Raw genomic sequence first — 23,158 nt, forward strand, 5'->3', positions numbered from 1 at the left:
ACAACACTGACCTCCATGGTGGCTCTCTCATGCTCCCTCTGAAGACCCTCATACTCATGGGCAGCTGTAGGGACCAAAGGATTCCAGTCAGTCATCTTCAACTGTTCATCATCCCATAAGAGGAAACATACTTGAACTCTTATTGGGTTTCTTAAAACAGAACAACCATGTGGAAACATATCTATTAATTCCAACCCAATGGCTGCCTCACATGCTAAGTGAAACATGACTATTACTCACACCCACCTTAACAATTATCTCAATGCTCTGCTACATATACTTGAGTTAGTTTAGATTAAAACCACACAAAATAATGTTTACCAATATAGAAAGACATGGAATAAAGGTTGTTCCAAACCCAGCTGTTTGTCAAGATCATCAGGGCCTCATGAGCGAGCTTTTTTACAAGGTCTGGGCAGGCTTATGTATGGTTCGCTCCATAAAGCTGCATCTATGAATGCCTGGATCTTTACAAAGAACTGGATGTTGGAATGTATAGCCACTGTGAAAGGAGATCGACAACTTCAACAAAACATGCATTATTTTTATCATCATTTGATGTGGAATCTCTCCCTTGGTCCATTATGTTTCATTCTCAGGAGGCATAACAATAATAGATTCCTACACAGTGGTATGATAAAAGTCTACTACCCTACCTTAACTACTACAGTTGAGGATAACTGACTTACAATGAACAAAAATATAAATGCAACATGCAACAATTTCTAAGATTTTACTGAGTTACAGTTCACATGAGGAAATCAGTCAATTCAAATAAATGAGGCCCTAATATATGGATATCACATGACTGGGAATACAGATATGCATCTGTTGGTCACAGATACCTTTAAATAAAGGGCATGGATCAAAAAAACAGTCAGTACCTGATGTGACCACCATTTGCCTTATGCAGCGCGGCACATCTCCTTCGTATAGAGATGATCAGGCTGTTGATTGTGGCCTGTGGAATGTTGTCCCACAACTCTTTAATGGCTGTGAGAAGTTGCTGGATATTGACGGGAACTGGAACACGCTAGAGGTCGACCGATTAATCGGAATGGGCAATTAATTAGAGCCGATTTCAAGTTTTCATAACAATCGGTAATCTGTATTTTTGGCCACCGATTTGCCGATTATTGCGTTCATTGCCTGGCTTGTTGCGAACTAATTTGCCAGAATTTTACGTAATTATGACATACCATTGAAGGTTGTGCAATGTAACAGGAATATTTAGACTTAAGGATGCCACCCGTTAGATAAAATACGGACTGGTTCCGTATTTCACTGAAAGAAAAAAAACGTTTTGTTTTCGAGATGATAGTTTCCGGATTCAACCATATTAATGACCTAAGGCTCGTATTTCTGTGTGTTTATTATATTATAATTAAGTCTATGATTTGATAGAGTAGTCTGACTGAGCGGTGGTAGGCACCAGCAGGCTCATAAGCATTCATTCATACAGCACTTTCGTGCGTTTTGTCAGCAGCTCTTCGCAATGCATTGCGCTGTTTATGACTTCAAGCCTGTCAACTCCCAAGATTAGGCTGGTGTAACCGATGTGAAATGGCTAGCTAGTTAGCGGGTGCGCGCTAATAGCGTTTCAAACGTCACTCGCTCTGAGACTTGGAGTAGTTGTTTCCCTTGCTCTACATGGGTAACGCTGCTTCAAGGGTGGCTGTTGTCGATGTGTTCCTGGTTCGAGCCCAGATAGGAGCGAGGAGAGGGACGGAAGCTATACTGTTACACTGGCAATACTAAAGTGCCTATAAGAACATCCAATAGTCAAAGGTATATGAAATACAAATGGTATAGAGAGAAATAGTCCTATAATTCCTATAATAACTACAACCTAAAACATCTTACCTGGGAATATTGAAGACTCATGTTAAAAGGAACCACCAGCTTTCATATGTTCCCATGTTCTGAGCAAGGCACTTAAACGTTAGCTTTCTTACATGGCACATATTGCACTTTTACTTTCTTCTCCAACACTTTGTTTTTGCATTATTTAAACCAAATTGAACATGTTTCATTATTTATTTGAGGCTAAATTTATTTTATTGATGTATTATATTAAGTTAAAATAAGTGTTCATTCAGTATTGTTGTAATTGTCATTATTACAAATAAATAAAATAAAAGGGGGGGGAAATAATTACAAATAAAAAATATAAATCGGCCGATTAATCGGTATCGGCCTTTTTGGTCATCCAATAATCGGCATCGGCGTTGAAAAATCATAATCGGTCGACCTCTAGAACACGCTGTCATACACGTTGATCCATAGCATCCCAAACATGCTCAATGGGTGACATATCTGGTGAGTATGCAGGCCATGGAAGAACTGGAACATTTTCAGCTGCCAGGAATTATGTACAGATCCTTGCGACATGTGGCTGTGCATTATCATACTGAAAGATGAGGTGATGGTGGCGATTGAATGGCATGACAATGGGCCTCTGGATCTCGTCACGGTATCTCTGTGCATTCAAATTGCCATCAATAAAATGTAATTGTGTTTGTTGTCCGTAGCTTATGCCTACCCATACCATAACCCCACCGTCACGATGCACACTGTTCACAACGTTGACATCAGCAAACTGCTCACCCACACAACGCCATACTGCCGTCTGCCTGGTACAGTTGAAACTGTGATTCATCTGTGAAGAGTACACTTCTCCAACATGCCAGTGGCCATCGAAGGTGAGCACTTGCCCACTGAAGTCGGTTACGACGCCGAACTGCAGTCAGGTCAAGACCTCGGTTGAGGACGACGAGCACGCAGATGAGCTTCCCTGAGACGGTTTCTGACAGTTTGTGCAGAAATTCTTTGGTTGTGCAAGCCCAAAGTTTCATCAGCTGTCCGGGTGGCTGGTCTCAGACAATCCTGCAGGTGAAGAAGCCAGATGTGGAGGTCCTGGGCTGGCGTGATTACACGTGGTCTGTGGTTGTGAGGCCGATTGGTCGTACTGCCAAATTCTCTAAAACGACGTTGGAGGCGGCTTATGGTTGAGAAATTCACATTCAATTCCCTGGCAACAGGGAAATCAGTCAGCATGCCAATTGCACGCTACTTTAAAACTTGAGACATTTGTGGCATTGTGTGATAAAACTGCACCTTTTATTGTCCCCAGCATAAGGTGCACCAGTTTAATGATCATGCTGTTTAATCAGCTTCTTGATATGCCACACCTGTCAGGTGGATGGAATATAATGGCAAAGGAGAAATGCTCACTAACAGGGATGTAAACAAATTTGTGCACCAAATTTGAGAGAAATAAGCTTTTTGTGCATATGGACAATTTCTGGAATCTTTTTTTCAGCTCATGAAACCATGTTGGGTTTTCTATTTCTGTTCAGTGTATATGTAACATAATCAGCATTGGTTGCTTAGTAGATACCCTACCGTGAGGCACTGCGCATTCATATTTAAATCTGAAAACCTGGTCAAGTACTGTTTCCTTTACGGTACAACATTCAGGTCACGTGAATACTCAACACTGCTGCTCTAACACCACATCATGCTGGCTAACCGCACCCTACCCCCAACGCCTCCACACTCTGAATGTAGTGATTCATTTTTGCTGGAGTTGCACACTCAATGTGTATTCATATGGTGTTCCAAATAATATGCAGGTGATTCAGAGGGCACCTCAGACTACACTGACCTCGTATGCACCTTTTGTTATTCCCCCTTACGATGTGTCTGGAAACATTTATTGAATTAAGAAATATGAGGAACAGAAAGACAGTTTAAATCAAGTGTGATGACCATCCGTTGTGAATTCATGTCTGTTTTGTGGTGAGAGAAATAAGCCTAGAACTTCTGAGGAACTTCTATATATATATGGCTAAAGAAAGACCCATAATGACGCCTGAGAACTTCCTCAGAAGTCTACTATTGTTATTCAATAGACATGGCAAGGTCTTTCTTCAGCAAGGGCAAATTAAAAAGGTGTGCAAAATAAACAAAAAAACATTGAAAACATATATAAGACCCCTCAGATAAAGTTCTAGGCTACATTATTCCTTACACAATGTATCCTTGTCCTGAACGCAACAGCGCTCTAACTAATGAGTACTAAACTGTACAGACACAAATGAAGACAGAAAAAGTCATACGTTTAATTCAAGTTAGGTTACATTCGAGTTGAAGACGTGTTATTTACATGCCTCGAACCCCCGAAGAAAATTGGCTGCGTATCCATGTTTAATGTCAACGGTTAACATCAGTGCAGGCTATGAAAGAGCTGGAGTCATCGAACTGCAAATACATAACGAATATTTCGAACAGAAAGCTACAGCCTTCACTCTAACCTAGCCATGCGACTATGAATAACTCTTACCTTGATTGGACAGCTCTGTAATACGTTTCATTTGAAATAGTTCCTCTTGGGCCGCCATTGTGAGAAAGTACATTTACAGTACACATCGAGGTGGTTACACATTACGTGCAACAGGAAATACCTTGATACCTTGACACACCTGTGCACAAATCTCACCTTTGGCCATTGTTAAATCTGATCTAGGCTTCGAATGCTTGTTTTTTCCCTTGATCAACGGTTTCTGTTGACTTGGAACTACAGTGCATTCGGGAAGTATTCAGACCCCTTGGCTTTTTCCACATTTTGTTATGCTACAGCCTTGTTCTAAAATCTATTAAATCGTTTTTTCCCCTCATCAATCTACACACAATACCCATAATGACAAAGCAAAAACAAGTTTTTAGAAATTTGTACAAATTGGAGTCTTCTTGGGTATCAATCTTCTGTGCAGATCCTCTCAGGCTCTTGTTAGGTTGGATGGGGAGTGTCGCTGCACAGCTATTTTCAGGTCTCTCTCGATGTTCAATCGGGTTCAAATCCGGGCTCTGGCTGGGCCACTCAAGGACAATGAGACTTGTCCCGAAGCCACTCCTGCTTTGTCCTGTTAGAAGGTGAACTTTCACCCCAGTCTGAGGTCCTGGGCGCTCCGGTGCAGGTTTTTATCAAGGATTTCTTTGTACTTTGCTCCGTTCAGCTTTCCCTCGATCCTGACTAGTCTCCCAGTCCCTGCCGCTTAAAAACATCCCAACAGCATGCTGCCACCACCATGCTTCACCTTAGGGATGGTGCCAGATTTCCTCCAGACGTGACGCTTGCCATTCATGCCAAAGACTTCAATCTTGGTTTCATCAGACCAGAGAATCTTGTTAATCATGGTCTGGGAGTCCTTTTAGGTGCCTTTTTACAAACTCCAAGCGGGCTGTCGTGCCTTTTACTAAGAAGTGGCTTCCATCTGGCCACAGCCATAAAGGCCTGATTAGTGGAGTGCTGCAGAGATGGTTGTCCTTCTGGAAGACTCTACCATCTCCACAGAGGAACTCCAGAGCTCTGCCAATGACCATTGGGTTCTTGGTCACCTCCCTGACCAAGGCCCTTCTCCCCCGATTGCTCAGTTTGGCCGGGCGGCCAGCTCTAGGAAGAGTTTTGGTCTCAAATTTCATCCATTTAAGAATGATGGAGGCCACTGTATTCTTGGGGACCTTCAGTGCTGCAGAAATGTTTTGGTACCCTTCCCCAAGTCTGTGCCTCGACACAATATTGTCTCGGTGATCTACGGACAACTCTTTCGTCCTCATGGCTTGGTTTTTTTCTATGATATGCACTGTCAGATGTGGGACTTTATAGACAGGTGTGTGCCTTTCTAAATCATGTCCAATCAAATGAATTGACCCGTTTCCATTGATTATCCTAGAAACATCAAGGATGATCAATGGAAACAGGATTCACCTTAACTCAATTTCAAATCTCATAGCAAAGGGTTTGAATACTGTTTACATTTTTATATAAACACATTCACAACAATTTCTAAAGTTTTCGCTTTGTCATTATGGGGTATTGTGTGTAGATTGATGAGGGGGAAAAAATAATTGTATACATTTTTGAATAAGGCTGTAACATAACAAAATGTGGAAAGTCAAGGGGTCTGAATACTTTCCAAATGCATTGTATATATGGTCTATGTCTTGGGCAATTAATATTACAAATAATGTAGGCTGTGTGTGAGAAACTACCAACCTCAATATTAGGTGTGTGTATCTGGTGAGATTACAAACATGTCACCCTTCATAATTCTAAAATACATTTATTTATGGACAGGAAAACACAGGAATCATGCACACACAGATCCGATTTCTGCAAACAAAGAATTAGCAATGCAACAGGGGAATGTTTAGTATCATTTTTCTTTTAACAGCACACACATACAGCAAACAATGTAAACATCATTTTCTTTCGATAGTAATTACACCAAGCAACAGAGGCCAAAAAGAAATAATCAATCACAGTTCATACAAAGGTCTATATCTACAACAGAATTTCAAGTGGCCCAAAAGTTTGTCGAATATCGAAACCCTTACCTCACGCCTATAAAAGTAAACATTTAAGTACCAATGATGTTCGGTCTAATACATTAAAGTACGTCATGACACTTTGACCTCCTGGGTGTTTGGTGAAGTCCTACAATTTCAGATATGGTTAAGAAGTAATTTCCCCCTATCTGAAATAAGTGCTACCTTCAGGGTGACAAACATATTAGACAAATTCAAACCATTGAAATGTAAAAGAGAACATAACAATTCCTGTCAAGCTCTAATGTATAGGATGTTTTTATATTTTTGGAAGGTTGAATTTAGTTTAGGTGGGGACAACATTCAATAAACAAAACCTAGCAGTAAAATACCCCAATAAATAACAGGATCATTCTTTGATTTAAGGGCAAGTTCACATCTCTGAACAAAATGTAGAGATACAATCACAGACACTATCCATACGAGTTTCTGGACACAGATACAGTAGAATACATCTAGAGGGAGCTGAGATCATTGCTCTGTTCTCTGAGTGGTCGGGGGGGGGGGGGTCAACACTTGTCTAAGGGGGTGCGCGGATTGGGGGGGTTCAGAGCAGCTGAAGGCGCTCAGTGACGAGCGGCAGACTCCCTCGGGTAGAACTCGGCCAGGGTGCTCTGGGGAATCCTCTTCAGCATCTCTTTGGGGAAGATTCGGAGCAGCTGCCAGCCAATGTCCAGGGTCTCATAGACGGTCCTGTTGTCATAGGGGCCTGAGGGGTGAGGTGAAAGCATTTTAGGTCTCGAATGCTGCGACATTTGACAATATTCCTTATGACGACTAGTTGACAATTGACTCATTCAGTAGTTTAAATAGGAGCATAAATACAATATCCCTCAGTGATTGAGATCTTTTTCATAACACTTGTTGTAGTCGACTCAAGTCAACGTGAGGTCATGGCGCTAACATGTCTGAAATGCACCCCATCCTACCTCACAGCTTACTCTGTCGGGAAAGATATTGATAGACTAGATATTAAGTCAATCATATGGTGCCACAACAGGTTTAAATGCAGTATATCCCTATGATGCATAGCCTACAGTAGTGCAATCCCTACTTTTCAATCTTATCAAATCACATTTTATTGGTCGCATACACATATTTAGCAGATGTTATTGCGGGTGTAGCGAAACGCTTGTAATCATCTGAAGGACAAGACGACTGAACGGCAGGCGCTTGTTCTTTGCCGAAAAGATGGCTCCATTTGTCTCTGTTTCAACAGAGACAAGATGCAAAAGTCTGAGACGACACTTGCGTTTCACGGTATTTTAATTTAATTCAGTAGACTCATCAATTCTAATGAGATTCTAATTTTAATGGATCGCATTAAGCTTTGACTCAAGGATATTCAGGCTCACTATACACTAGGCTGGATGGAAAAGCTCACAAATCCTTGCTTTAGCAATCTCATCACTCCAAGGACAAGTGTGAGAATAAGTACGGCATAATGCTTTGATGACACACGTCGCTGAATGACTTGTTGCATCTGACACCAAGGTGTTGAAAAAGACCAACAGTATGTGTCTGACATGAAGTTTGCCATTGGTTTTGCTGGTGAAAAATAATCATGCCTGAAGGCATTGAAAATAACTTTTACTAGATTTCTACTCAATGTACTTCAGGAAGTAGCAATAACAGCATGCAATGCCAAATAGGACATATCTTGTCCTTTGTTAGAGCTAAGATCTGTCAAATCGCAGTAAAATATATTTCAAAATCAAGCTAGTGTCTTCTGACACTATATAAATGACTCATCTCGCAGTGTTTGTGATGATACCCTGATAAAGACAGCTTTGCTGTCGAAACATTGGTTATTAGGTTATTACATTTTTGCATCTGAGCTCTTAGTGTTCAGCTTTCCCTTTAGTTTTCTACTCCGCTAGCCAGCACCTCGCCTTTATAGGTGTGCGTTTCTTTTTTCTAGAAAAATCAAGCTATGCAACATTTTATAATATTCAATAAGATTATTAATCCAATAATACTATTTTTTTATAATTCATTGGGCAAAATCAATCTCAATTTTAATATCACACTTTAATGATAGCGCTATGCAGGGTGGATTTCTGGTAATAAGGTCAGAGACCTAGGGCAACACAAAATGGGTCACGATTTCAAGGAATGAAGGTAGCATAAACATAAGATACAGGAGAAGCCAAGGTGGCAAAGGTATAATATCTCATATTTAAATGTAACAGTATTTAGACAAGTAAATAAAACCACCATACAAGATCTCAGAGCATGCGAGTGTCAATGACCTGGCCGAGTGCAGCAAAATGCCTCCCACTTAACGGTGTGAAAAGACTGCCAACACTCCCATTTATTCTGTTACCAAATACCTGACCCCGGGGGAATGTCACATACAGCGCGGTTGCTGTGCTCCCATTTTCACCTTTTGATTTCATACAACCAGAATTTCAGGTTGTTATTGTAAAAGAGAAGTGTATTCTCAATGACTTAACTGGTTCAAATGTTCAAATAGTTTCAATAGCCATGCGCTCTGCATGTGGTGCTACTGTCATAGGTCGAGTCTCATCCGTTTTTTTCAGTGTCTTACCCTGAGCGATGAAGTTCTTCTCAAACTTCTGCAGGAACTCCAGGTAGAGCAAATCATCGGAGGTGAGGGCCTCCTCTCCGACCACGGCCTTCATGGCCTGCACGTCCTTACCAATGGCATAGCAGGCATACTGAGAGGGACAGAGGCACGGGGACGGAGAGAGAGAGAGAGAAGAGTGGGGGAGGTCAGAAAGTTGAAGTCGTTCTATGCAACAAACAATTAATGTGTATTGTGGTTCAATAGAAATTAAGCTTGGTTATAGAGGATATTGTGGCAGTGTGCAGAGTGACAACTACCAGCTGGTTGGAGACATCAGCATGGTCTTTACGGGTCATTCCTTCACCGATGGCGGACTTCATCAATCGAGACAGAGAGGGCAGCACATTGATGGGTGGGTAGATCTGAAGGGAAAGCATGAAATAAGAGAAGTCAAGTCAATATTCAACCAAGAAATAGTAAACAAATCATCATTGGACAATTGTCAGGAGAGAGAATGACAGTACTCAATAGCTAGAGACACTATTTAATAGCGAGGTCCCAAGGGGTTGTTCGGAGACGAAAAGCGAGAATGGGAATACCTGTCTGTTGTGCAGCTGTCGGTCCACATAGACCTGTCCCTCAGTGATGTACCCAGTGAGATCAGGAATGGGATGGGTGATATCTGGAACACACAGTTTACGTGGAAGTCAAGAGATAATATCCAGGATTCAAGTCACGCCAAGTCAGGGGCCTTCATCAAACCGATACACGCCCACAATCAAACACATGCACTGAGCACAGTCCTAGATCACTTTGCCCAAAAGAAATGTCAGGAACCAGGCATACACTTTAAATGACTACAACTTACAGTTTAAGGACATTAAAACAAGTGTTTTGATCTACATCCCCAATTTTAGTGCTCTAAAATATGCTGGCACAAATGTTTTCTGACGTTAAAAAGGGGGGACTCCCATTCGAAAACAGACTGGAGGCCCATCACAGAAGTCGCTATAGTAACGGCAAACATAACAAATATAACTTTTTTGTGCTCGTCAAACCCAGACGAAAACAGGAGATTCTACGGAATTGCTCATGTAAAAAGTTAATAAATAAAAAAATATATTTAAATATAAAAAAAATAAAAATCTAGGTTGTTTTTCCTCTGAGAAAAGCCGGCATGTCTTACCATCGTTGGGCATGGTGAGAATGGGTATCTGAGTGATGGAGCCGTTCCTGCCCTCCACTCTGCCGGCACGCTCGTAGATGGTAGCCAGATCCGTGTACATGTAACCGGGAAAACCACGACGGCCAGGGACTTCCTCTCTGGCAGCTGACACCTGGGGAGACATGGGACATACAAGTGAGCCATAAGTGGAACCAGGGTATAAAAGATGGGACCCCGAACACAAACTACTCCACTTCTGAACATTTAATTCTAACAGCGTATGATTGAATCAATGAGCATGAACTCATTCATTCATTTATAGCAGGGTTTCCCTAACTCAGCCCCGAAACCACAAAGGGTGCACGTTTTGGTTTTTGCCCTAGCACTACAGAGCTGATTCAAAAACAGTCAACTAATCATCAAGCTTTGATCATTTGAGTTAGCTGTGTAGTGTTCAGGCAAAAACCAAAACATGCACCCCTTGGAGTCCCGAGGAGAGAGACACACACAGTACCAGTCAAAAGCTGACACACCTACTCATTCAAGGGTTTTTCAGATTTTGTGTGTGTATGTATGTATGTATGCATGCATGCATGCATGCATGCATATATTTTTTTTTACATTGTACAATAACAGCGAAGACATCAAAACAATGAAATAACATACGGAATCATGTAGCATGCAAAAAAAGTGTTATAAAAATCAAATTTAATTTGACATTTGAGATTCGTCAAAGTAGCCTCCCTTTGCCTTGGATGACAGCTTTGCAGACTCCTGGCATTCTAAACTCAGCAAAAAAAGAAACGTCCCCTTTTCAGGATCCTGTCTTTCAAAGATCATTTGTAAAAATCCAAATAACTTCAAAAGAAAGATGCCCAGGGTCCCTGCTCATCTGTGTGAACGTGCCTTAGGCATGCTGCAAGGAGGCATGAGGACTGCAGATGTGGCCAGGGCAATAAATTGCTATGTCCGTACTGTGAGACGCCTAAGACAGCGCTACAGGGAGACAGGACGGACAGCTGATCGTCCTCGCAGTGGCAGACCATGTGTAACAACACCTGCACAGGATCGGTACATCTGAACATCACACCTGTGGGACAGGTACAGGATGGCAACAACAACTGCCAGAGTTACACCAGGAACGCACAATCCCTCCATCAGTGCTCAGACTGTCCGCAATAGACAGAGAGGCTGGACTGAGGGCTTGTAGGTCTGTTGTAAGGTAGGTCCTCACCAGACATCACCGGCAACAACGTCGCCTACGGGCACAAACCCACCGTCGCTAGACCAGACAGGACTGGCAAAAAGTGCTCTGCACAGACGAGTCGCGGATTTGTCTCACCTGGGGTGACAACACCATTCTGTATACATCTGGCCCTTTGGACACTGTGTTAACAAACCTCTAAATGAGCTTCAATGCCATACAACACTCCTTCCGTGGCCTCCAACTGCTCTTAAAAACGCTAGTAAAACTAAATGCATGCTCTTCAACCGATTGCTGCCCGCACCCGCCCGTCCGCCTAGCATCACTACTCTGGACAGTTCCGACTTAGAATATGTGGACAACTACAAATACCTAGGTGTTTGGTTAGACTGTAAGCGCTCCTTCCAGACTCGCATTAAGCATCTCCAATCCTAAATTAAATCTAGAATCGGCTTTCTATTTCTCAACAAAGCCTCCTTCACTCATGCTGCCAAACATACCCTCGTAATACTGACTATCCTGCCGATCCTTGACTTCGGCGATGTCATTTACAAAATAGCCTCCAACACTCTACTCAGCAAATTTGATGCAGTCTATCACAGTGCCATCCGTTTTGTCACAAAAGCCTCATATACTACCCACCATTGCGACCTGTATGCTCTCGTTGGCTGGTCCTCGCTACATATTCGTCGCCAAACCCACTGGCTCCAGGTCATCTATAAGTCTTTGCTAGGTAAAGCTCCGCCTTATCTCAGCTCACTGGTCACCATAGCAGCACCCACCCGTAGCACACGCTCCAGCAGGTATATTTCACTGGTCATCCCCAAAGCCAACACCTCATTTGGCCGCCTTTCCTTCCAGTTCTCTGCTGCCAATGAATGGAACGAATTGCAAAAATCACTGAAGTTGGAGACATATCTCCCTCACTAACTTCAAGCGTCGGCTGTCAGAGCAGCTTACCGATCGCTGCAGCTGTACACAGCCCATCTGTAAACAGCCCATCCAACCAACTACCTACCTTATCCCCATAGGTTTTTTTCTGCTCTTTTGCACACCAGTACTTCTGCATCCTCATCTGCACATCTATAATACCAGTGTCAATTGCTAAATTGTAATTACTTCACCACTATGGCCCATTTATTGCCTTACCTCCTTACTTCATTTGCACACACTGTATACAGATTTTCTGTTGTGTTATTGACTGTACAATTGTTGATCCCATGTGTAACTCTGTTGTTTTTGTTGCACTGCTTTGCTTTATCTTGGCCAGGTCGCAGGTGTAAATGAGAACTTGTTATCAACTGGCCTACCTGGTTAAATAAAGGTGAAATAAAAAATGGGGGGGGAAAGGGTCAGATTCACGTTTATCGTCAAAGGAATGAGTGTTACACTGAGGCCTGTACTCTATAGCAGGATCGATTTGGAGGTGGAGGGTCCGTCATGGTCTGGGGCGGTGTGTCACAGCATCATCGGACGGAGCTTGTTGTTATTGCAGGCAATCTAAACACTGAGTTACAGGGAAGACATCCTCCTCCATCATGTCGTACCCTTCCTGCAGGCTCATCCTGACATTACCCTCCAGCATGACAATGCCACCAGCCATACTGCTCGTTCTGTGCGTGATTTCCTGCAAGACAGGAATGTCAGTGTTCTGCTATGGCCAGCGAAGAGCCCGGATCGCAATCCCATTGAGCACATCTGGGACCGGAGGGTGAGGGCTAGGGCCACTCCCCCCCAGAAATGTCCGGGAACTTGCAGGTGCCTTGGTGGAAGAGTGGGGTAACATCTCACAGCAAGAACTGCCAAATCTGGTGCAGTCCATGAGGAGGAGATGCACTGCAATACTTAATGCAGCTGGTGGCCACACCAGATACTGACTGTTACTTTTGATTTTGACCCTTCCTTTGTTCAGGGACACATTATTCCATTTCTGTTAGTCACATGTCTGTGGAACTTGTTCATTTTATGTCGCAGTTGTTGAATCTTATGTTCATACAAATATTTACACATTAAGTTTGCTGAAAAAAAATGCAGTTGACAGTGAGTGGAGGTTTCTTTTTTTGCTGAATTTACACACACACACACACACACACACTCTCTCTAAAGGAGGACAAAATAATAGGAATTGGATTTGACTAATAACATGTACTATATTCTCATTTAAATCACCCGTTGTGAAGTGTTACTCAAAATCACCAAAAGGAGGTCAAGAATTGACATTTTCTCAGCAGACAAAGTATAAAATAAATGACTCAGAACCCAGGCCAAAGCACTGTTCAAATTGTTCAGTTAGTTGAATTCAGAGCAGAAAGGCACTTGCATTCATCCTGAGCTCCAGAGGACGGCGATAGCCAACACTTGTGAACTGTGAATTAAATTCAAAACTCGACCTTCGAGCGGGTGAAAGGGAAAATAAGTTAAATGTTCATGCCCCTTGTCAGTCTTTGTAAGTGGTTAAATACCCTGAAAGCCAGAGTCTTAGCCGAGGCATTATTGAAACAGCACGTGTGCCCAAGGTTTCAGGCAGACAACGAGGGAAGGGGGGGGGGGTATGTTTTCAGATGAACATAAAACATTTCAAACTCTTGTTGTGCGGCTAGAATATTGAAACATCAGAACATGTTCTGCTACATAAGGAATATTACAGGCATAAGAGATGAGAAGGTCTGTCTCACCACAGAAAGCTTCCCACTAAGCTTCTGAGAATTAAGTCAAGGCATTCCCTGAAGGCCACATTATCCTGCCTTTCACTGAGAACACAAGGAGACATTAGAGAGTTCATCAATTGGCCAACACCTCCTGAGATGTTTAGGAGCCAAAGTTTGGTAGTCCAAACTACTTCCTCTTGAAATAGTGTTACTATTGCTGGGGGATTCTGTGCTAGTTATCAACATATGTGCAGGGGTTAAAGCAACAACAAAAAATCCCATGAGTGACACTTAAGTCTATCTCAAATCGATTGTCTGCGGCCAAGTTAACTTTCTTACATGAAAAGGGAGGTTATGATCATCATTACGGATCGAGGATAATTTTGTACATGTATTAAACAGAGTTTGACCAATTCCAGTCCCCAATTCCAGTCCAAACCACGCTTGAAACTCGTAAAACTGCATTTGTAAAACGATGTCACGTGCAATAAAAAAAAAAAAAAAAAAAAAAGAGTACAGAAATAAACATGGTAGCAATATAAAACTGGGATCCAAAACTGCTTTCAAAATACATTTGCCAAAACTGCTTTCAAAAGTGTTTTCCCACAAATACATTAAGAATTGTTGTGCATTGACTGCTTGTCAAAATACGTTTCCCTCAGGTAGCCTAGTGGTTAGAGCGTTGGGCCAGTAACCAAAAGGTTGCTAAATCGAATCCTTGAGCTGACAAGGTAAAAATCTGTCGTTCTGCCCCTGAACAAGGCATTTAACCCACTGTTCCTAGGCCGTCATTGTAAATAAGAATTTGTTCTTAACCGACTTGCCTAGTTCAATAAAAAGGTTAAAATAATATTTGTATTTTTTTATTATCCCGCATAGAACACACAACTAGGTAAACTACTCTGGAGTTGTCTGGTTTTGTTTTAAATGGCATGGTATTTATTTGGGAATATATTTCGTAGAACGGTTATATCATCTCCATAGTCCAATTCATTATCTTTTGGGGTTTGACTGGTCTGATCACTTACAAATCTCATGGTCTTGACTCAAGAGTTGCAGAATTGGGATGACAATTCTATATATATATATATATAAAAAAATCAATAAAAAAAATGTACTTATAGCTTGCTAGCAGGCTGTCTGTTCATATTCAAATAATGCAGCCCAGGCTTTATGGTTTTATCTGTTGGGAAGAATTACAACAAGTACTGCATGCTGTGTCCAGAGATAGCAGAGGCTCAGGGACTGTTATTAACCACTGCCAAAATGGTGGCTTTTCGCACGCTTTCAGCAGCCGTGGCATCACCCAGATGGGTGCCTCATGTTCGGCAATGGAGGACCAGTACCTATGGAAGAGCGGGTCCTATGGAGGAACTGACCATCGGAGAAGCAGATGTGGTGCACTAATCAAGCATTCCGGGCCTGTTTGTCAGACTGTCTTTGTTTCTCTGACTGTACCATCGACGCCTCCTCCGCTAAAGCTTCGCTGCCTTTCCAAGCCAAACTGCCTCAACTCATCCGAAGCCAAATAGAGACATTCAATCTCCATCTCTACCATCTCAATTTAAATAGTTAGTTTTGTTTTTTTATGCGTTTTCAGATTACAAGTTAAATCAATAATTATTAGGAATTATTATATTTAAGATGTCCTTGACTGACATACCAAGAACTGATAAATTTTTCTAATAAGATGCCACACGCATGTACGCACAATCAGGAAGTGTGGTTCAATGGAACTCATTCTATCAAAATAGTTCTACGAAGAATACTCTAGTTGACTGTAAGAATTATAATAAGAGTTATTGCTTAAGTAAGGTTATCTTTCCACTATTGAGGAACAATATAATAGACGGCAGCACTGAAGGTTTGGAAGGTGGTAGTGTGGCCAGTATATGGAGGACCATAATCTTTACAGAATGTACCCATCTGTTAACAACCTGCATAGGACTATTAACAATACTGTTTGGTCATACAAATGAGGCCATGTAACATCTTTCAGGTTGAAAACCTTGATTGTTATTCCCCCCCCCATGTATTTCCTTGGTGTGGAAAGCACATGTCCCACCTTCCGCACCTCATTTACTGTGTCAAGGTCAGCTTTTGTGGGATGTGGAGGTGTTCAATACCACATCCATGTAGGCCGTACTGACTACACTAACTGGCACATTGAATTTGCGACACCATAATCAAAAGAAAAGTTATGGCTCTCAAATGTATACAGAATTAAGGTGCAAGTCTGTCACTTCACAAAAAGAAAGTATGAGTTTTTTTTCCCCAGGAGTAAACAGCCGAATTCCTTGAGTTAGTTTGGTTGCCCACCTCTCTCAGAGCTTCGGCGTAGGAGCTCATGTCAGTCAGGATGACCAGGACATGCTTCTCACACTGGTAGGCCAGGTACTCAGCTGAGGTCAGAGCCAGGCGAGGGGTGATGATGCGCTCAATACTGAGAAAGGAGGGAATTAAAAGGTTTCCACCATTAACATAAAGGTAGGGAAAGACAAAATAGACTAATAATACTCTGTTGAAAAGGTGAAAATGACAGGCTTGCCTTTATACAGCAATATTTTAGACACCTTATTGCCTTGAATTCCTGACTCCTTAGATGAACCATGAAAGCATTATTTATAGGAGGGAGCTAGTGCACAGAGCTTATGAATAAACTCACGTGGGGTCGTTGGCTAGGTTCAAGAACAGGCAAACATTGTCCATGGATCCATTCTCCTCAAAGTCCGACTTGAAGAAGCGAGCAGTTTCCATGTTCACCTGAAAAGATAGGTTAGGGGAAAAAAAGGTAGGTTCATGATTACATACTAAGTTGATAGTAGAAGGCCTTGAACATTCAACAAAAGCAAGAATATACTGTATAAGTCGCCCACGGACAAGAAAAAAAAAAACACACGCCTATATCAGAAAAATGAGTGTCAGTCTGCAATTATCACAAGAAATGAAGGCAAATTCTTCCTAAACACTATACAAAGAGCAATGTACTGCAAATTATGTTGCAGCTTACTGGATCAGTTCCATCCTACTCAGGGTAATTTTACATGCTCTGATCGTATGTGAAAACATGGTTAAGTGTTATGGCCCTTTCTCACCAAGTCCGATTTTTCCCCCCTTCGAATAAAAATACATCTGGGATTCTTGAAAGATGGGATAACATTTTTTCAAATAATAATATAGACCAAAGTATGAGCTATCACACAATGTAAAGGAACACCCACCTAATTAAAACCTTATTTCATAAAATGCACCTAACTGGATTTATGGCAACTCCATCAGACACCACTTGAGTAAATCTGATTAAAAAGATGTCAGGCTATTCCATTAAAACAACTAGAGCCTACTCGCGCTTTGTAACCAAAATTAATCTTAAAATTTGGTTTCCGAGGAGATAACACCGACATCACCCCAGTATTCCTACCATCGGAGCAAGACGGGAAATGCAACATTTAAGCAGCAACATTTCAAGCAGCCGGTCGCAGCCGATTCTGACCGGTTTGTTTATAGCTGCAGATATGCGCCGATCCTCGGTGGTTGAGAAGAATTACCTCGTGAAAGTGCTCGAGCCACGTTACGAACTTCACCCTCTCGCATCCATTTTAGTAAACAGGTAGTACCCGCTCTATTTAAGCAAGCTAAAGTTGTCAATTAATTGGCCAATGCATCGTGTGTTGTGCTTTGCAATTCCACTGCCAAAGAATAGCAAAGCACCCTTTAATGGTTCAAACAGCCAAGCACTCAGTCTTACCAGTGCTTATTAGCAAACTTTAAGGAAAAAAATCATGTTTGACCAAATACAATGTTATTTTACAGAAAACAAAATTGGCAACGGACTTTCAGCATGCTTATAGGGTAGGGCACTCAACATGCTCTGCACCGACACAAATGACCGATTGGCTGAAAAAAATTGATAACGCGATTGTGGGAGCTGTTTCGTTAAGACTTCAGTGCAGCTTTTGATGTTATTGATGAAAAGATGTAGGTGTTATGGATTTACATCCTCTGCCTTATGGATTAACTTATCTAACAGAACACAGAGGGTTTTCTATAATGGAAGACTCCAATGCCAATTCGGTTGAGTGTGGTGTACCGCAGGTCTTGGGCCATTATTGTTTTCTGTTTTTACTATTGACCTTCCACTGACCTTCAATAAAGCCTGTGTCGACGTAAGCTGACGACTCAACAGTATACATGTCGGCTTTGACAGTAAAATAACTGACACCTTTAACATAGCGCTCCAGTCAGTTTTAGAATGGGTGACTAGCAATAGGCTGGTGCTAAATATATCAAAGCATCATTTTGGGACAAATCACTCACTCAACACTAAACCTCATCTTGATCTATTATTGAATAATGTGATGATTGAGCAAGTTCAGACAACTAAGCTGCTGGGTGTAATCCTAGATAGTAAGCTGTCATCGTCAAAACATATAGACTCAGTGGTTGCTAAAGGGGAAGAGGTCTGTCCGTGATATGGCATTGCTCTGCTTTCTTGACATCTCAATCAACCAGGCACGTCCTACAGGCCCTAGTTTTGTCCCACCTGGACTACTGCCCAGTTGTGTGATCACCTGTGGCAAAAAAAAGACCTAGGAAAATTGGAGTTGGTCCAGAACAGAGCAGCACGTACTGCACAAGGAGGGAGAATGTCAATGACATGCATGTCAATCTCTCCTGGCTCAAAGTTGAGGAGAGGCTGACTACATCACTATTGGCCTTTGTGCGAGGTGTTGAAGGTACCGAACTGTCTGTTCAAGTTCAGACACTCATCGGTATCACACAAAACACGCAACCAGAGGTCTCTTCACAGTCCCCAGGTACAGAACAGAGGCTGGGAAATGCACAGTATTAAAATAGAGCCATGACTACATGGCACTCTGCCACCCCAGTTAACTCAAGGGAGCAAAAAAACCAAAACATAAATTAAGTAAAAACGTACAGCACGACAGGGACTGTGATGAGACATTTTTATATATTTTGTATTGTATTATGTATTGCAGGGGTAGGCTACCCCTTCCTGGAGTGCTGCAGGTACTGTAGGATTTTGTTCCAACTAGGCACCACACCTGACCAACTGAGCTAATTGATCAGTTCAATGATTCCCTCCATTCAACACCTGGTCTTCCAGGTCGGTTAAATCAAAAACATGAACCAAGGTTGCCTACCCATGATGTATTGTATCATGTTGTGTTCTGTATATTATGTATTCTATTTATTATACGTTTTGTTTTCTGTCTCGACCCAAGGAAGAGTAGCCGCTGTGTTGGCAGCAGCTAATTGGGGATCCTAATAAAATGCTCAAATACTACAGATGGATGGACCTCCAGGGCTACAGAGAGCTACTTAACAGTGAAGTACCGTGCATCAGACATGCCCTCTTTATGAGAGTCACACAAGCATGCATATATTTCTCTGTGTAAGAAAACATTATAGCATAGGCCTATACCAAGGGTTCCCAAACTTTTGGCCCATAACCCCATTTTGACAGTACTTTTGACAGTATTTCAATCTCAAAGAAGTTGAAGTGACAAACACATCAGAAAGGTAATAATTTGGTATGATCTTCTGTGTAGAAAATAACAATTGACAATGTGCCCCCCCCCCCCAAGTCTGATTATGTGCCTGATCTTGTCCACTCTGTTCTAATGAGTCCTGTGCAGCTTGTGGGCATTGTAGAGACACAGTGTTCCTGGCATTAATCTTTCAGGGATATTTTGTAGCTTAAAAACAGTTCAAAAGATAAAGCGTTTTCTTCCTACAAATGTGACTGTTTATTTCAACCGTTTATTACTGACGTAACCCCAGTTCTATCAATCAAGCACGATCTCTCCCCAGAGTTTCTCTCATGACTCCAGGTTGAAATCAGACAAGCCCAAATGGGGTCATGGCCTCCAATTTGGGAAACAGTGGCTTATACAAATGTCTGAGCCATGTTTACATATTGATTTTACACATATTTCACTTTATTTTAGTGTTGTTGAGTAATTGTCTAATTTAAGAATTCAAAGTGTTATTCCTGATTGTGCGCTCAGACATTATATGACTCAGGAATAAACACTTTTTTTTTTAAACCAAAATTAAAACTACACCAACTGTTGGAATTTCATTTCATGGAAAAATTGCATATTTGTCTTCTTTATTCAAGTGCTACCGTATACTACGTAGCAATTTTGGTTTTCCTCAGTAGCTAACCCTACTCATTTCTTATTAATTGAGGATTTGACAAAACTGACGGACTTGACCGAAACTCCAGAGAAAAATATTCCTTAAAGTCACGGGATCATTTGTCAGTTATACAGAATTTTAAAAACTTTTTGGGAGAGTTTGAAATGGTGATCCTTCGCTCCGGACATAGACATTTCCTAGCACAGAGCCGACATGGAACTGAATAATACAAACTAATATCTAGAAAACAAAAACAGATATTTTCCCTTATAAAATTCCCCTAAAAGTCATTTTAAGCTCAAATAATTAAACAAAATACATTAAAATAAAAAGTTTCCCTGCCGGACAAGGATTGTCCCAACTTTCAAGAATCCCTGAAATAAGAGCACATCTTGTTTGACGCCTTTCACTCCAATTGCAAAATATCGTCCTGCTGCAACCCGTCAATTATTTAGTCGGAACTAGGGTTGACCGATATTTGGGGAGACCTCTTCTACCAGCTCCTACTCCAAATTCGATAGAATCGTTTTGAGGCGTTAATTAATGAATAATTCCAGACTGTGTCATTTATGTGCTTATTTATGCTATTATAGTCTCATTCTCATTAATGGCGAAATAATAAGGCTTAGTTAATTCATTTAGACTTCATTTTCAACATATTGATACAGCCTTAACTGATTAAATCTAAACTATGCAGTTTTAAGTTCAAATAGAGTAAAGTCTTGCATATCACGATATATCATCAATGCCAAATATTCAAGTGAATCATATCGGCCCAACCCTACTCGGAACAGGTTTGATTGTTGGGGCGGCGCACAATTGGCCCAGCGTCGTCCGGGTTAGGGAAGGGTTTGGCCGGCAGGGATATCCTTGTCTCATCACGCACTAGCGACTCCTGTGGCGGGCCTGGCGCAGTGCACGCTGACCATGTCGCCAGGTGTACGGTGTTTCCTCTGACGCATTGGTGTGGCTGGCTTCCGGGTTGGATGGGCATTGTGTCAAGAAGCAGTGCGGCTTGGTTGGGTTGTGTTTCGGAGGATGCATGGCTCTCGACCTTCGCCTCTCCCGAGTCTGTACGGGATTTGCAGCGATGAGACAAGACTGTAACTACCAATTGGATACCACGAAATTGGGGAGAAAAATAATAAAATAAAAAAGTGTTGGGTGCAGGGAGCGACAATTGAATGAAAGTAAAAAATAAATGTTTTACATTGTTAAAACATTTTCAGCGTGACGCTCAACCTAGTTTCACCACAAAACAGCAAAAAAATGGCCAAAAATAGAATCAGCTCACCTGCTTTTACCCTATCGAATATACTGTATGCGAACAATTTCTACTTACATTATAAAAAAGGGATGCAAAAGGCACTTTGTGGAACGACCATATAGTTGTTCCTTCTATTTGATCAAAGAGAAGGAGTCCAGACAAACTAGTACATTTTAACTAGTGTTATGACACGTAAAATAACAAGACGACTATAACCTGAACGGCCTTCCATACAAACGCTTTTTCTGCGGTCATTCTCAGCGGCAATGTTGCTCAAAGAGGGGAAACGCAAAACTATCGAAGGCTAAAACACTTGGACAAAAGAATATGGAAGGCTATTCAGGTCATAGGCTTCTCATTATTTGAAAAAAAATTATAAATACTGAACAAAAATATGAAATGCAACAATTACAGTTCATATAAGGGAAATCAGTCATTTCAAATAAACTAGGCCCTAATATATGGATTTCACTTGACTGGGAATACAGATATGCATCAGTTATTCAGAAATACCTTGAAAAAAATAAAAGTAGGGACGTGGATCAGAAAACCAGTCAGTATCTGGTGACCACTATTTGCCTCATGCATCTCCTTCACATAGCGTTGATCAGGCTGCTGATTGTGGCCTGTGGAATGTTGTCCCGCTCTTCAATGGCTGTGCGAAGTTGCTGGATATTGGCAGGAACTGGAACACGATGTCGATCCAAAGAATCCCAAACATGCTCAATGGGTGACATGTCTGGTGAGTAAGCAGGCCATGGAAGAACAGACATTTTCAGCTTCCAGGAATTGTGTACAGATCCTTGCAACATGGGGCTGTGCATCATCAGGCTGAAACATGATGGCGACGGATAAATGGCACAACAATGGGCCTCAGGATCTCGTTACAGCATCTCTGTGCATTCGAATTACCGTCGATAAAATGCAATTGTGTTTGTTTTCCATATCTTATGTCTGCCCATACCATAACCCCACTGCCACCATGGGGCATTCCTTTCAATGTTGAAATCAGGAAACTGCTCGCCCACACGAAGCCATACACATGGTCTGCGGTTGTGAGGCCGGTTGGACGTACTACCAAATTCTCTAAATCGGCGGCAGCTTATGGTAGAGAAATGAACATTCAATTCTCTGGCAACAGCTCTGGTGGACATTCCTGCAGTCAGCATGCCAATTGCACGCTCCCTCAAAACTTGAGACAATGTGGCATTGTGTTGTGTCACAAAACTACACATTTTAGAGTGGCCTTTTATTGTCCCCAGCACAAGGTGCACCAGTGTAATGATCATGCTGTTTAATCAGCTTCTTGATATGCCACACCTGTTAGGTGGATGGATTATCTTGGCAAAGTAGAAATGCTCCCTAACAAGAAAGTAAACTTATTTGTGCACAAAATCTGAGAGAAATAAGATTTTTGTGCACATGGAAAAGTTATGGGATCTTATATTTCAGCTCATGAAACCAACATGTTGCGTGTATATTTTTGTTCAGTGTATATTACCAGTTTCCAAACTGTCATCGATGTTGACGTATGTGACGTTGTGTGAATATTTCAGAAAAGTGTGGGGGGGAAACGCATCGGACTTGGTGTGAATGGTTTTGTGTATCAAAATCGGAAATTCGTTTTTTTTCTGGACTTCGTATGGGGGAAAAATGCAATAGTTTGAGAGACAGGGACTTTAAATATTAAAGGGGCGGCAGGTAGCCTAGTGGTTAGAGCATTGGGCCAGTAACTGATAGGTTGCTGGATCAAAACCCCGAGCTGACAAGGTAAAAATCTGTCGTTCTA

At 41.7% G+C, this 23,158-nt stretch overlaps 2 protein-coding genes across 3 annotated transcripts in view; both read right to left on the reverse strand.

Moving 5' to 3' along the window:
• Positions 1 to 4,572, reverse strand: part of shtn1 (shootin 1) — a 44,124-nt gene extending 39,552 nt beyond the window's left edge. The window contains exons 1-2 of one of the 2 annotated variants that reach the window (XM_014154473.3): positions 4,346 to 4,572; positions 12 to 64 (exon numbers count right to left, since the gene is read on the reverse strand). In XM_014154473.3, coding sequence (XP_014009948.1) covers positions 12 to 64; positions 4,346 to 4,418 — 126 coding nt within the window. In that variant the 5' untranslated portion in view covers positions 4,419 to 4,572. Of the gene's footprint in view, positions 1 to 11; positions 65 to 4,345 lie in introns of those variants that run through there. The other variant, XM_045700773.2, reaches the window with a different exon arrangement.
• Positions 4,573 to 6,109: 1,537 nt separating this feature from the next.
• Positions 6,110 to 23,158, reverse strand: part of atp6v1ba (ATPase, H+ transporting, lysosomal, V1 subunit B, member a) — a 45,380-nt gene continuing 28,331 nt past the window's right edge. Inside the window, exons 8-14 of the mRNA NM_001141746.1 lie at positions 16,603 to 16,700; positions 16,257 to 16,380; positions 10,107 to 10,257; positions 9,520 to 9,602; positions 9,238 to 9,342; positions 8,942 to 9,071; positions 6,110 to 7,099 (exon numbers count right to left, since the gene is read on the reverse strand). Of these exons, the coding sequence (NP_001135218.1) occupies positions 6,957 to 7,099; positions 8,942 to 9,071; positions 9,238 to 9,342; positions 9,520 to 9,602; positions 10,107 to 10,257; positions 16,257 to 16,380; positions 16,603 to 16,700 (834 nt within the window). The 3' untranslated portion in view covers positions 6,110 to 6,956. The remainder of the gene's footprint in view (positions 7,100 to 8,941; positions 9,072 to 9,237; positions 9,343 to 9,519; positions 9,603 to 10,106; positions 10,258 to 16,256; positions 16,381 to 16,602; positions 16,701 to 23,158) is intronic.

Source organism: Salmo salar, chromosome 18 (assembly GCF_965601325.2).
Source record: "Salmo salar chromosome 18, fSalSal1, whole genome shotgun sequence".
NCBI lineage: Eukaryota > Metazoa > Chordata > Actinopteri > Salmoniformes > Salmonidae > Salmo > Salmo salar.